The 16,460-nt window shown below is 38.3% G+C and overlaps 2 protein-coding genes across 2 annotated transcripts; both read right to left on the reverse strand.

Moving 5' to 3' along the window:
* Positions 1–37: 37 nt before the first annotated feature.
* On the reverse strand, positions 38–2,127 carry LOC127952616 (telomerase RNA component interacting RNase-like). The gene is made up of 3 exons (XM_052551270.1): positions 1,381–2,127; positions 1,181–1,258; positions 38–381 (listed from the first exon to the last, which is right to left on the reverse strand). The coding sequence occupies exons 1-3, from the start codon at positions 1,672–1,674 to the stop codon at positions 274–276; spliced, it is 480 nt and encodes a 159-aa protein (XP_052407230.1). The 5' UTR covers positions 1,675–2,127; the 3' UTR covers positions 38–273.
* A 1,088-nt stretch (positions 2,128–3,215) lies between these two features.
* Positions 3,216–16,142, reverse strand: LOC127952523 (protein Hook homolog 2). The gene is made up of 22 exons (XM_052551046.1): positions 16,000–16,142; positions 15,204–15,286; positions 14,890–14,962; positions 14,743–14,793; positions 12,202–12,334; positions 11,669–11,736; positions 9,881–9,943; positions 9,724–9,801; positions 9,482–9,645; positions 8,528–8,668; positions 8,250–8,451; positions 7,969–8,079; positions 7,807–7,888; positions 7,651–7,717; positions 7,052–7,189; positions 6,874–6,961; positions 6,152–6,186; positions 5,965–6,047; positions 5,644–5,747; positions 5,441–5,548; positions 5,288–5,359; positions 3,216–4,061 (listed from the first exon to the last, which is right to left on the reverse strand). Exons 1-22 carry the CDS (start codon positions 16,042–16,044, stop codon positions 3,930–3,932), a joined length of 2,121 nt encoding a protein of 706 aa, XP_052407006.1. The 5' UTR covers positions 16,045–16,142; the 3' UTR covers positions 3,216–3,929.
* Between the last annotated feature and the right edge of the window lie 318 nt (positions 16,143–16,460).

The following is a 16,460-nucleotide window of genomic DNA, read 5'->3' on the forward strand; positions in this document are numbered from 1 at the left end:
ATGTGGGAGGTTCAATAATCTCAGTCGGGACAGGAGCTGTGGTACTGTGAGTTTAATTCGTCATCGTCAATCTTCATCAGGTGACATTCAAGTAGCAAACATGTAGAGTACAAAATATCAACAAGGTGAACGAGAATGGTCTAATGCCACAAACTAAATCATAACCACTCAAAAAGAACCAGAATCCAACAAATGAGCAAATACGGCGCACAGGATGAGACTGGAGCTGAGGGAGGATGGCAGTGACGGCGTCTCCACAGGAAGCAGTTCAGTCTATTTGACCAGCGGTCTGGTCTTATCATCGTCTCCACACTGCTGCGCTTTATACTTCTTCACTTCTGCCATGTATGAAGTCCAGGCGTCTCCCTTCCCAGCCTCCACCTGCATACACACACACACACACACACACACACACACATTCATGAGAAGCACTGAACTGATCACAAGTGACAATAAAACACATTTATAATGCCCTGACAGATCTCGCTTTCAAATAAATGCTGCTCTCTTGAACTTTTTATTCATCAAAGAACCCTAAGAATTGAAATGCATCACTGATAATAATCAGATGTGTTTTTTTCAGCAGTTAATCAGTATATCAGAAGGATTTCTGAAGAGCATTACTGGAGCAGTGAGTGCTTCACAATAGAAAACAATTATATGCAAGAACATATGATTGAATTATTTGTATGAATGCATAATCGGAAACTGACTTCAGAAAAGTTTCGATGGCTTTTGCTTTCCATCTTTTTTTTCTGTGTAATTCGTAATAAAGCAGTTAATGGCTGAAGTGTTAAGAATTTTATTCATAAATAAATAAAAAGTCAAAACTTCACTTAAACATGATTTTTTTTGTCCGTGTAAAATCTGTCCATCTTAATATTTCAATGTTTATGCATAATATGCTGCTATTTTTATTTCTTGCTTTTAGTCATAAAACTTGGTCAAATGATTTCAGTGTGTGCCTCAGTACTTCGCTTAATAATCCAGCACATCTGCACAATGTCGTGTATAACAGTCTCTTCTGATATTCATTATTTAGGAGATTTAAATCTCAGTCCCTCAATTTAAGTTGGAGGCCCCTGATGTGTGTATGTAGATGAATCTACGGTTTGTATCTCCACACAGCGTCATAATGAGTTATTGACGGTTATTGTGCTGCTGGGTGTGTGTCTCTCACCTCGGAGTCGGGCTTCTGTTTCTTGGCCACCATCCCGGTCTTGAGGGCGAGTCTCGCGCCTCCTCTCCGCTTGCCCACCTGAGACAGACAGGACACACTGACAGCGTTACACGGGCTTCAGAAGCGACAGTGACCCGAATCTACTCACTGACACCCATCTCTCTCTGTATGTGTGTGTGTGTGACCGCTGCTGCTCTTACAAAGCTCGCGCTCAGCGGCTTCCTGTCCGGCGGCGCGGCGGAGCTCCTCGTCTTGTCCTCCTCTTCCTCTCCCTCTCTTTCTCTCTTCCTCCTCTCCTCCTCCTCCATCTTCTTCTTGAACAGCTCCATGAAGCTGCCGTCGTTGGCGAAGGCGTTGGCCGCTCTGGGCGCCCCGTGCGCCGGGCTGCTGCCGCCGGACTCCCCGCTGCTGCTGCTGGAGGACTGCTGAGGAGGAGGATGGTGATGATGAAGATGGCGGTGAGGTTTGTCGGATTTATGCTGCTTTTTCTCCATCGTTTTACCGTTCGGTGAAATAATACATAAAGCCTTTACTCTCACTCCTGCGGTGTTTTGATTTCTGCGAGGATTTGCCGTTTAATGAAGAGTTGAATGTATTTGTTTTAAACGCGTAATAAAGGTGAAAACGAAAGAATAATACGCTAGTTTGCGTTGTTACGGGATCGTAAAGTGTCGCGACGAAACAAAAACACCGTCGGCGACACACAGAGAGCGCGCGATTATCGAGCCGCGGGTCCGTGTGTGTTTATGATCGCGGAGCGGCCGGATTGTGCGGTGAATCGGCAAGTTTTCGGTGTTTTATCCCGATGTTTTTAGCACAGGTTTGTTGTGCTTTAGCATCGCTCCGCCATACTGCACTTCCTCTGCAGTCAGCGCCGAGCCTCGAGCCCGCGAGAGACGCGCCACCGCCGCCTGCAGGCCGGAGGAAGAACCGCAGCGCGGCGCCGCGCACTAACACAGTTATTGACATGAACCTGTTTTTATAGTCTATGATATGAACGCGCTTTAGAGGCTTTTAGTCTTTAATTCACTGCGTTACTTGCCGCTGACTCATAATTATTTACGAAATTCAGTAGCAATTTCGAAGTGAAAATTACTTATAACAACGTTTTTTATTGTGAAGTTATTTTACGTATTTCATAGCTTTAATCTCCATGAAAACATGTTTTTTAAAAAAATCACAGAAGAAACACAATGGTTATTTAATCCAAAAAGTATTTAATCTAGTTAATAGATTAAATTACTTGTTCAGGGAAAAAAGTTAAAAGTGTAATTACATTAGAATAATTAAAAATATTTAATAAAATAAATACAATCTGATTTGAATAAAAATACATGTAGATAAAATTAAAATGATCTGATACAGTACTATTAATGATAAAATTAGGTTAGACTATCTCATCTTATTGAATTTAATAAAATAAAATAATTGAAAATGATTAAAATAAACGATTAAAATAGTTTTTTTAAAATATAATTTAGATTAAAATTATTCAAGAAAACAGTTCAGTGATATAAATGATAAAATAAGATCATCTCATTTAGCTGAATTGCATTAAAATACTTTTTTTTTTTTTAATTAAAACTAATAAACAATTTGATTTCAATAAAACGTTGGGGGAAAAAAGTAATATAAAGTGCTTTCAATAACACATCTAACAGTACCATAGTAAGAATATAATTCAACATAATAGTAACTAATTTCCAAATTATATTTTACACATTTAGTGTATACATCTTTCACAGTAATGCAGTCTTTTACACGTTAGCAATCCTGCATGATCATGAATATATTTTGAATCATTAAACAGTCATTAGTATATTTATAACTTAATTTTCCAGCAAATATTTCAAAACATTGAGTCACGGAATATACATCTAACAATAAATGAACGTAATTATTTGACTGCTAATTTATCAGACTTATTCAGTATTTCAAGAACTGATTTGTGGATCAGGTTTTTTATTGATCATTTCTGACTGGCGTCTCATCATTTATTGCACATAACAGAAAAGCACACACACAGACTCAGCTCTGATATTTTGTACCTAGAACCTCTTTTATTGTAGTGCAAAGAGAAGAACAGTGAGAGACTAAAGTGATTCATTTCCGTACCGACCCCATCAGTCCAGACTCAGAGCGAACGAAGAAAACACGGTGAGAAACACACAAACAACTCATAAACACAGCACTGTGACAAACTCTGGAGAGTGAAGAACGAACGAAGCTCAGCGTCCGGACCGATGAGGACCAGAACACAGTGTTCACAGTCAGTAGTGTTTCTGCCTCAATAAATACCAGCGACAGACTTTGGTGACATTACATCAAAAAAAAAAAAAAGGTCAAGCAGCATCCGGTGGAAACTTCCATGATTAGTGTCGTTAAAACACAGCAGCTCTCTGGAAAACTCATTATAAAAGCACTTGATTTGTTCGTGGCATTAGGGGCTTCCAGCATTCAGCAGATGATCGACGGATGGCAGAAGGCACCGGGGGTGTAAAGTGCGCTCACATGCACCCTAACCCTGATCAACACCCAAATCTACAGTAAAAAGACATCATTAAAAGAAGAAAAGGTTGATCTACTTCATTAAACGCAGTGGTTTCTGAAGCTAATTAACACTACACTAAAACTCAACTGACGTTCACATCAACTAAAAAAAAAAAAAAACAGCAAACTTAATCTAAAAGACAATGATAAAAGACAGCAGGCCGATGACAGACAGACGGATAGAGGAGGTGTGAGCGGTCTATCTGGGCTGCAGGCGGGACAGGCCTCTGCGGGCTTGTGTCCACTGTCTCTGCTGGGCCAGGAAGGACTGAGCCGGAGCAGAACCGGGTCCTGATCTCTCTCCGGCCACCTTCTGATGAAGAGCCATCCCCTGAGACACACAGAGACAGAGATCAACTCCAGTACACTACTGAACCACCTCAACTCGACCCGCAGCGTGACCAGATGCATGGAAAACAGGGTTTTTTTAAATTCAAAAAAAAAATGTTTTCCAAGTTTTATTTATTTCCTGGATTTTTCATGATCAAAAACCGTGTCTAATTAATTATGAGATGTAATTACAGTTTATTAAATGCTTCACAAACATTCCATTTTTAGAGCCCTATGAAATGTGTTCTATTCTACTCCAAACTCCTTATTTTTATTTTAAGTGGAATTAAATTTTAGTAATCAAAAAATAAAGTAAAAAATTCATCTTATTATACTTAGTATACAGATTTTCATTACAATTTATTCTAAATTTAACAAACTAATCTTATGGAAATGTTTCTTCCCCCTGATTTTAAAGCTTTTCCTTTCATTTTTCTGTAATCTGTTTTAATGTTCAATAATTAAAAAGCATGTCTAATCAAGTGAATTTAGAAAAATGTATCATTTAAATTAATAGTTTGTACCAAAATAGAGCCCTGTGAAATTTTTTTCAGTAATTTTGTCTCCTCTTGTTTTAAAGTTTTTCATGGATTTAATACAACTACCGTATTTTCCGGACTATAAGTCACACTTTTTTTAATAGTTTGGCTGGTCCTGCGACTTATAGTCAGGTGCAACTTGTTTATCAAAATTAATTTGACATGAACCAAGAGAAATGAACTAAGAAAAAAGAACCAAGAGAAAACATTACCATCTACAGCCACTAGAGGGCGCTCTATGCTGCTCCAGCTGGAGACAGTAATCTTTTCTCTTGGTTCTAAATAAATCCGATTTATAGTCCAGTGTGACATATGTTTTTTTCTTCATGACGTATTTTTGGACTGATGCGACTTATACTCAAGTGCGACTTATAGTCCGAAAAATATGGTATATATTTTTATTTACAAAAATGGTGTTAATCAAACGAAAGCATAAAAACAAATTTAGTTAATCTTTTAAAATGTATTCAAATTAAAATTTTACAATTTATTTTAGGAAAACAAAAAACTGTTGAAAATCAAACCTAGGAAGAAAAAAAAATCCTTAAAAATCCATTTTCAGTAACTTATGTTTCCTACTTTCTAACATCATGCCACAGATCGATATAAAACATAGTAATAACAGTAAGAAAGCTCTGCTAGTATTCTTTGTGCTCTGAAGGGTTTCCTGCAGCATGTGGTTCCTCACCATGTTGTACCAGGCTGAGATGATGAGCTTCTCCTCCTGGTCGTGTCTGGAGCGCGTCCTCTCGAAATCATGCTACACACACACAGAGACGAGCGTGAGATCATCACCACATTAACAGCAGTCTGTATCTGTGTGTGTGTGTGTGTGTCTGACCTCCAGGTGCTGGATCTTCCTGTCCTTCTCCGTCAGCTGGTTCTTCAGCACCTGAACCTCAGCAGGAGCAGCGCTGGACTTCTGCTTGGGGTCCAGGGTCTTTATGACCTGAAACACACACACACACACACTGGTGATCAGGGAGACACGAGCAGGACTCTTCTCTCTCTACACATCACTATCTGTCTGAAGTCTGTACTGACGGTGCGAGCCTTCTCCACGTATCTCTTGTATCGCTCCTCCATCCGTCTCATGTCTTCATCCTTCTTCTTCAGGATCTCCTGCAGCTCGTCGATCTTCTTCGACACTGACACACACACACAGATTTTTGAAAGATTCATGAATATTTACAGATTTTATTCAGAAATCTTAATCATCACAGCAATCTTTGGTACTTCATCTGATGAGTAGCTTGCAGTTTGATGAACTAGCTTCAGAGTAGCTTGTTGTGTGTCTGAGAGCTAAATCAATAAAGGTGTCATCAGAATGACCTTTGACCTGCGGCTGGTCGTGTGTGGACTCACTGTTACTGTCCGCATGCGGCTCCAGATCATCAATCACCTCCCGCTTCCTCTGCAGGTCAGAATGAGCCTCGTGGAGCTTCTCTCTGATCACACACACACACACACACACACACACACACACACACAGTTAACACAACATGTGATGACGACGCAGGGTCAGAGAGGACAGACGGAGACAGACACTCACAGATGCTCCTCCAGCTTCTTCTTCAACAGAGACGACTGTCAGGGAAGAGAAACAGAGCAGTGAGACGCTGACCGATCACACAGCGTCACTGATGATCACAGCACATTAACAAGCAGTGTCCAATCAGAAAGCAGACGGGCCGGGGCGGTACTTACAATGACCTGAGGCGGCAGATGATTGGTCGATTAGGAGAGGTGGGTGGATAAAAACAGACGAGCAGGCGTTAATTTCAGCACCGCAAACAAAACAGTTACAGATCTCACACATCAACCAACCAGAGAAACACACAGTGTGGTTTAACATCAGATCACATGATCAGGTCAGTCATATTAAATCAATCAATCAGATGGAAATCACTCAGCCGCTGCTGTCTGAGGAGATACGCCTCCCAATCCACTTCATTTTTCATTGTTAATGCTACTAATTTTAAACAATACTTCCATTTGACTGGATGTTATTATGATATTATTGATTAATATTATTCAGCTGCGCCAGCATTGACTTCGTCTTCTCATGTCAAATCATTCACGTGGTGAAGCAAGTTATTACTCTCAGAAGAAAAGATAAAGATGAATCATTTTTAGACTGATGTCTTTCATCAATACATCAGCAGTAAGAGCAGAGATGATTTGGTCTTAGAGACTGAACGGAGAGATTTGAGCTCAGACACAATCATGCTGCGAGGAATCAGTTTTCAGTGTGTGTGTGTGTGTGTTACTGACGTCCTCGGTCTTGCTGTCCTGCTCCTGTAAAGCTCTCTGCAGCTCCTCCACCTGAGCGCTCAGCTCGGAGATCTGCTGCTGACTCAACCTGACACACACACACACACACAGAGAGAGAGAGAGTCACACTCCGTACACTGATGTACCTGACACACACACGTCTCACACACACACAGACCGGTTCTGCGTCTCGAGTGTGTTCTGGCTGCGCTGTGAATCCTCCAGCTGCGTCTGAAGCTCCTCCAGTCTGTGTCTGTACGACTCCTCCTGAACACACAGCGTCTTGTTCTCCTGCTGCAGACGCACGACCGTGTCCCTGACACACACACACACACACACACACACAGAAAACACATTCATACGTCAGGCTCATCTCATCTACACAAACAGGTACCAATGATCACGTGACCCTGAAGACTGGAGTAATGATGCTGCAATAACACATATTCACAACGTTTGACCGCTAGTGTGTGTGATTAGTATTCAATGTTGAAACTGCTCAAATGTTTTACTAGTAAAGTCCAGAAACACTACAACTAAAGCTACTACTAAATATAATCAGCACCCACACTGACTATCAGATTAGTTCATGTAAATTATCAAACTTATTTTAATGCCAAGCTACCATTACTCATTAATTTAGTGAACTGAATAACAAACACTGAAAGATGCATAACACATAAACAACCTTTTTTAATACAAATACAACAAACAAAATTTCAAAATGGTTAGTTAATAATGTAAATGCTCAAGCGATGGATCAAGACTAGTGCTCACCTGAGCTCTGTGGGCATGATCTCTGCTGCCAGGCTGCCGACCGCTCCTGATTCAGTGCTCAGAGAATCTACAGACACACAGGGAGAGAGCTGATTGGCTGAGTGTGTGAGAGAGGGCGGGGCTTATGTCTCTGTCTGTAGATGTAGGGTGTGTGACCTGTTAAGCACTGCTGCTGGACCTGAGCACATCTCAGCTCTTCAGTCGTCTCTCGGAGCGTGTCACGCTCACATATCAGCTTCTGCAGCGCACACACACACAGGGTCATTAATGCTCAGTCACAGAGACCCTCTGCTCTGATGTGAGGGATCAGTCTGGTACCTCTCTCTCCTTCAGAAGCGTCTCGTATTTGTCGCTGAGGTTCTTGTACTCAAACTGCCATTTCTCAGCTTTCATGGCCTCGTCCGAGTGTTTGGCGCTCATCTCATGAGCCTGAGGAACACAAACAACCATCAGTCATTCATCTGGACTAAAGTGTTCCTTCTTTGTGATCTTTTTGGTAATGAGAGTTTCTGGGATCTTGATTCAGTGTCTAGTTCTCTAGTGATACACTAGTGTCAGCTCGTGTGTTGACGGGAGCAGTGTAAGCAGCACTTCTTCACCTGTCTCTTGTAGGTGTCGAGCTGCGAGCGGATGGCGTTCGCTCGGCGCTGCTCCTCCTCCAGCTCACAGGTGCGCTGCATGTAGACGTGGTTCCTCTCCTCTAGCAGACGCACCTGTCTGCGCAGGTCGCCCAGATCCTCCAGCTTGCGCTTGTAGGTCTCCACCATGGCCTCCAGTCGACTCACGCGGTCAGACGAGTGCCTGCAGCAGGAAACAGCAGTGATGAACACAGAGAGCGTGTCACACAGCAGGCAGCGAGGCGTCTGGCGTCTCGGACCTGAGGATGTCCATCTCGTCTTTGAGGGACTGGGCCTCCTGAGCGAGGCTGGTGAGCTCCTCGTTCCTCAGCTGCAGGTCCGTCACCTCTCGCTCCAGAGCATCTGCTCGCACACGCAGGTCGTCTCGACTGCTCTCCAGCCTGAAACACATCAGACGCTTCAGAACAAGACGCTTCTGCATCTGAACTCAATATTAACATAACAGTGCAGATATATAATACTACTTCTTGTTATATGACATATACAGAATTTAAGTAAAAATGATCAATCATATAAATTTTATTTTTAATATTAATAATAACATTTAAATGATTATATATTTTCAAATAATGATAAGTAATATTCAATTTATAAACAATGAAGAAATTACATAAAATAACATAATATTATTGATAAAATACTACATAAATACTATACGATAATATTACAATTATTTATATAATATTATAAAGTTAAACATTTTGTATTTGTATGAATGGATATAGCCAGAATTAAATAAATAAATTACACAATTAATTACATTTTTTTCAATACAATATAATATTATATATTATTACTAATTTAAATCACATAAATATAAATATTATATTGAAATATTTTATTTATAAAAGTAATGATTTAGGTACAAAATCATTATATTGATCTAATCTTTATTTATTATAATTTACATAACTACAATATTACAAATAATAATCATGTAATTTTTTATTTGTATGAATGGAAAACCAAAAGCTAATTATTATGACTATAAAATATATAGTACAAAAATTATATTAATAATATGACATGGTAATAATAAAAACAAAACAATTTTGAATGTTTATTTGTATATAAATTAGTTTTTTTTTGTTTGTTTTTTTAAACACTTTTCACTGTCCAGAACACAGAGCCTCAGTGTGATTAAAGCCTGAGCAAGCAGGCCCTGTGGTGGAGCTGCGCGAGGGGCCTCCCACCTGTAGCTCTCCTCCTGCAGCTGCTCCATCTGACTCTGCAGCAGCAGTAGCTTCTTGTTGGTGATGGTGGAGGAGACGTCGGGCGTCTCGCAGTGATTGAGACGCTCCCGCAGTGACTGAAGCTCCACCTGCAGCGAGGACTTCTCCTCCATCAGAACAGACACCTGAATCACACACAAACATCTCTTATTACTCCAGCCAGCCTCGCTGCTTTCATCTCCAGCGTTCAGTTCAGCGCTCACCTGCTGCTGCAGCTCTCGGCAGCGGTGCGTGTAGTCTCTATTGTCCGTCTCTTCACTCAGAAAATAATACTTCCTGGACTGAGGAGCAACAGGACGAGAAAAGGTGAGATAACACAGAAAGCCCAAACCCATCGGATCCTAAACCCCACACACTCACCTGACTGTCGAAATCCCCGTACGTCTCTGGAGTTCCTGCCTCCACGGGCTCTTTGGTGAGCAGCTGAGACACAAACACAGAGAAAGCTTCATTAGATCAACAGCACAGCGGTCACATGCTCAGTCTGCTGCTCTTTACAGATCTACACACGGCATTCTGGGAGAACAGAGACACGCTTTCACACACATCAGTGGAGAGACCGTCTTCCTCATCGTTTGAATGGAGGAAGTTACAGAAAAATAAACATTTGAATAAAGCCCCAAAACTACTTCACATTCACTTCCTCCATGGGCACTTCTTATGTATTTTGGAGCATGTGTGCAAATAAAAAAAAATATTCTCAGAAGGTCCTCGAAAACACTACAAAATTCAGTTTTATGAAATGTAATGTCATATGTCTAATGTTTTTTTTTTTTTTTGTCTCTTCTGCTCATCAAGGCTGTCTTTATTTGATCACAAATACAGAAAAAAACAGTAATATTGTGGAATATCATTACAAATTCTAATACTGGTTTCCTATTTTACATATAATTATATATTTAATATATAACTGTAAAATATAATTTATTTCTTTGATTAAAGCTGTATTTTCAGCATCATTCCTCCAGTCTTCATGTTTCTTTGATTCATTAAAGGAATCAACAGTTAAAAACTGTACAGCATATGGATTTAAGTTTGTTTACATTACATTTATTATGTTTATATAAATACACATGCATGTTTATATATTTAATATATAATAATAATAAATGTTATTTCTAAAGGACTTTTCTTAGACTCTTAGACTTTTTAAAGTGTATATATATAAAAAAAAGATTTTAAATTGAAATAATATTTCAAATTATATATTTTTTTTCTCTATTTTTGATCAAATAAGACTAAATGTGGTTTATACAATAAAAACTATGCTAAAGTTATTCAGCAGTATTTGTGTTTCCTGTCTCTCACTTCAGGTCACACAGCGCAGACGAAGGTGACATCACTTCCTCAAGCCCCACTCATGGCATTATTTAGAAGACGACTACAAACAAAGTTAAGTCTGACACAGAGAAAGGGACTGATGTGTGTACTTCTAACATGTTTGGTTGGTATAATAAATGTTGTAAATTTAAATCAGAGCATTTTCTGTGTCTGGAATAGGTAACAAGTATATAATAAGATAACCTTGATGAAATGGGTTTGGCTTAAAATTTTGGTTTCGTCTATACTACTTGCTACTTATATTGACTGGTTAAATAGAATTGCATTATTAAAAAGAGACTAAAATACAATTATTTTTGACAAAAAACTAGACTAATATGGATAATTCTGACTAAAATAAGACTAAAATGCTTAGACTTTTAGTTGACTGAAACTTGACTGACTAAACGGAGTATGAACATGACTAAAACTAAAATGATAGTGTCACACAAAGACTAGACCAAAACTAAAATAAAAACAGGCCAAAATAACAGACATTTTAAAATAAGAGTCATTTTGGGCTTGTTTACATGTCCAGCATTATGCATAAAAATTTTTTTCTCATGGTTATTAAAAGGTATTTTGGTTACAAAATAAAATCTGGCATTTAATATAATTGTAACTTATACTGTAACTTATTAAAAACAAAGAATGTAGTTTAAAGCTAAAAATTTTTAAAACCCAGTACAGATTTTCCATTCTGCATGCAAATTTCTCCTTTCATCCCTTTGAGGAAAATCTTATATTATATATATATTCCTAATTTTTCAACTTCGCAGCACAAGTGCTTCTTCTGAAATGAGTGTGTAATGGAGGTGTGTTTTGCACCTCTTGTATAGCCGCCATCACCACATGCTGCACTGATTCCTCCAGAGTCATGATCTGCTGGATGTGCTCTGAGACAGAAAACAAAATCATACAGTTATGACATTTAGGCTGATGCTTAATTAACAGACTCCACCCAAAAACTACTGTTACACAAATTATTCTCAAGTCACTTTAAAATACCTAATGAAGTCATGCTTTTACACCGAACCAGGACAGAGTTAGAATTATTTTAATTATGAATTACATTTTATTAAAATATTACAAATTCACACTGTATATTGTACAATATTTTATAATCTAATTTATTATTTTATTTTTAATGATATAGGTATATTTCATTGGTATATCAAAATTTCATTTATTATGATAAATTAATAATGCTTCACTGAATAATTGTATTTTGTATTGTACTGAAGACTTTACCAGACAGAAAGCTTCACACGTGTTTCTCATTACTTGTAAACATCATCAGATTACAGAATGTTTCGGACCATGACTGATCATGTGACCATGGCTTGTGATCTCCTGTGTACCTTGTTTCTGATCGCAGCTGACGGCGCAGCCCAGAACCAGCTGAAGCAGACGACCCAGTTCAGTCACGTCCCCCATCTCACCGATCAGACACACGTCAGGAACGTGCTCGTCAGACACCTGCTGACTCAACACCTGACACACACACACATACAATACGCTACTAGCTTACACTGCAACAGAGAACACAAATGTATACATATACACACAAATATACGCACGTCTGTGTATGTATTCATAAACGTGTACAATGGGTCTGTGTTTACTTAGCATCACTGATATACTACTAAATAGTTTGGATTCGATTTTATTTTCTCCGTTCAATTTTAGTGTTTTAATATAATGTGTTTGTCGTTAATATTTGTAAAATGTATCTATATAGTATTTATTAATTCATTTGTATTTATGCTTTATTTTATATAGTTTATGTTCTTGATTTTTTATGATGTACTACTACAGTTCTAAAATTTTGAACCATTTAATTTTTGTATTTTGCCTTTTCACTTTCATTTTAAGTAAATTTGTTGTGCATTTTCTGTTAGCAATTTCTATTAGTTTATTTAATGTCTTTATAGCATTTATTAGTTTTATTCATTTTGTGGCACAAATCCAAAAATACTACTGGTCTTAATGTGTATCAGTCGCTCCTCTCTTCTTTCTCTGTTAATGTCTTCAGTGCTCAAAGGACATACTACCAAAACAAAATTAACAAATCATCTAACTCTCACATGCTTTTTAAAACATTTATCTCACTTCTTTGTCCTCCTCCTCCCCCTCCTGCTTCATCTCTAATAGCTGACAACTTTGCCACATTTATACTATGCCACATTAATAAAATGAAAAATATCAGTGCACAGTTTTCCACACCACAATCCGTCAAGCTCATATCACCAGCAAACTTACATTCATATACATCCTTCTCTTCACTCTCTGAGGCAGAAGTGTCAAAACTCATCCTTTCTAATCACCCTACAACTTGCCTGCTTGATCCTATTCCATCTCATCTCCTTCAAGCCTTTTCTCCTGGAGTTGACCTGCACTCTGCACACTGGTGTTTTTCCTTCATCATTTAGACAGGCTCGTATAACTCCACTACTTAAGAAACCCACCCTCAACCCATCTCTTTTAGAGAACTACAGACAGGTTTCCCTTCTTCCTTTCATTGCAAAAACACTTGAACGAGCTGTGTTCAACCAAGTCTCTACATTTCTCACAAACAACAACCTCCCTGACAGTAACCAATCTGGCTTCAGAAGAGGATATTCAACTAAGACGGCCTTACTCTCAGTTGTTGAAGCTCTAAGACTGGCAAGAGCAGAATCCAAATCTTCAGTACTTATTCTGCTGTCCGCTGCTTTTGACACGGTTAACCACCAGATCCTCCTATCAACGCTACTGGCAAATGGCATCTCAGGAACCACACTTCAATGGTTTGAGTCTTACCTATCAGATAGGTCCTTCAAAGTATCTTGGAGAGGTCTAACATCTAACTACTGGGGTGCCTCAGGGCTCAGTTCTTGGACCACTTCTCTTCTCTGTCTACATGGCATTATTAGGTTCTGTCATTCAGAAACATGGCTTTTCATACACCTGCTATGCTGATGACACTCAACTCTACCTCTCAACAGTAGCTACTCACACCTCAGCTTGTCTAACAGACATTTCTTGTTGGATGACAGACCATCACCTTCAACTCAACCGCGGCAGCATGATACATTTTTAATGAGCCAAAAAGAATACACGTCACACCTCTGTTTATCAGTTTGCACTTGCTACCAATAGCTGCTCACATAAAATTCAAGGCATTGATGTTTGCCTACAAAACCACCACTGGCTCTACAACACTTTACCTAAATTCATTACTTCAGACTTATGTGCCCTCTAGAAACTTGCGTTCTGCGAGTGAACGTTGCTTGATTGTGCCATCCCAAAGAAGCACAAAGTCACTTTTACGGACTTTTAAATTAAATGTTCCCTCCTGGTCCCCTCCTTTTCTATTCTATTGGTTTTCTTTTTATTTATTATATTATATTATATTATTTAAAAGCCCTTGCTACATGTTCTGCATTTAACCTAAGACTTTTTATAGCACTTGCATATAATTGCTGTTTTGTTGTTTTTGATTGCTTCCACTGTCCTCATTTGTAAGTAGCTTTGGATAAAAGCGTCTGCTAAATGACTAAATGCGAATGTAATTTATGTGGGTTTTTAAAAAAAAATGGTATTCATTTATTTGTTTATGTAGTTTTAGTTCAATATTCAAAGTAAAATAAATTTTAGAAATGTTGCCTTGCCATTATTTCATTATTCTTCATTTTTTTCTATTTTATTTACATGGTTAATTATTTATTGTAGTATTTAAATTTAAAATCCCCAAAATTAGAAACAATAACAATATCTAAATATTTAATGGAAACATTTTATACTATATTTACTGTATAAAAGGACATATTTTATCCTTAACTTGTTATTCAAGTATGGTTCAAAGGTACAAAGGAAAACAGCTTTTGATAGACTTCAAATCACACAAAAACATAACTTACATCATGATAATACTCCATCATGCTCTGAAGGATCTTCTTGAGGTTGCTGACCTGTCAGAGCAAATGTGTTTACTCAGAACCATGAACATCCTGTATACTGTACAGAAAACATCTTTATTAGAAAGAAATCGAATAAAACTAAAGTACCTTCAGCCTCCAGTTTGTGCCGCCATCCTCTTTTATCCTGCTGAGCCACGTCTCATTAAACCAGGACGAATCTCTGACAGAAACAGAACAGAAATGCTCAGAGCTAACACAACTGATCATGCATCATGAAGGAAAAGGTCTGTCAGTGGTCTCGAGGGCCAGTGAATGAGAAGTATTCATAATCAGCTGTCATTTTTTACATGCATGTGTGCTGGTGGCTTAACAGGGATTCAGACATTCAGTGCATCTGTCAGATCAGCTTTCACATGAATAGTTGACGTTCCTTCATAAACATTGTAGAAAGTACCACTCACATTTTATTGAGCACATGTGCGATGGCCACACCGCTGGTCAGTTCATGTTTGCTCGTGCACGACGGCACCTGAAATGACTGCAGCTGAAACACAGAAGGAGACAGAGAATTAGACAAATACAGACATGAAAGGTGTATACAAAAACAGTTTAAAACTTGTGTTGTTTAGCGTCCAAGACACCTTTTAGAAAAATAAATAAATAATAAAAATAAGATTCAAACAAATAAATTAAAGACAACGATAGTAAAAACAAACTTTCATACCTACTTTGATATATTCGACAAAGTAATATCTATATACGGAGTAATTGTTAGGAAAAACAAAGACGGTCAATGGAGAATCATAATTTATCTATTATTTTGGTACATATATAGCAGTAGGTCTCAAAAGTGAGATCAAAAACAATAAGTTTACTTTTTCGGGCATTTTTGTTGTTTTATTCGAGGAGGGTATATTGATTTAATCGGAGGTTGTGTTGTTTTGAACTCTTATAATCAGTCTAAACTCATTTCAGGACCTTTGGTCAGTTACATAATGAGTTTAGCACACCAAACACACAAATACAGAGCTGTATAAAGCACTAATAAACTCGCCTGACTGATATACGAGCGAATGATAAACAGAAAACGGCGATTAATTCATTAAATCATAAACTGGGTGAAATGTGAGATTCCACCTGCTGCTAACAGGCTAGCGCGCTAAACACAAACAGACGACAACTGCTTCATTCTCAGTCAATACAGACGGACACTCTTTAAATATCAGTTGTATTGAAGGGAACGGGTTTGTATCTTACCCAGATGAATAAAGAGTCACTCAGTTGGTGTTTATTGAGGCTCATGGTGACGGTTTGAGCTGCTACACACACTAGCAGCGCAGCTAAATGCGCGCACACGAACTGAACTGACGCGTCACCGACGCACTTGTCTTCGCCGCGAGAACTTTAGTAGCCATAGCAACACAGCGACGCGCTCGAGGCATATTTAAATTAAATATACGTTAATAATCAACGTATTTAAATCACATTTAAATATGTAATTTACAAAAATATGAGTTTACCCAAAAGTTACAATTCCGTCATTTTCTCACAAGTTTCAAACCTGTATAAAATCCTTTCTTCTGTTGAACACAAAATAAGATATTCTGAAGAATGTTGATGACCAAACAGGTTCCCGGTAGTCTTTGACTTACATTTGTGTTTTTTTCCATAATATGGAAGTCAAAGGACTTATTATTATTTTTAAGCTACATATTATC

Source organism: Carassius gibelio, chromosome B3 (assembly GCF_023724105.1).
Source record: "Carassius gibelio isolate Cgi1373 ecotype wild population from Czech Republic chromosome B3, carGib1.2-hapl.c, whole genome shotgun sequence".
NCBI classification, from domain to species: Eukaryota; Metazoa; Chordata; class Actinopteri; order Cypriniformes; family Cyprinidae; genus Carassius; species Carassius gibelio.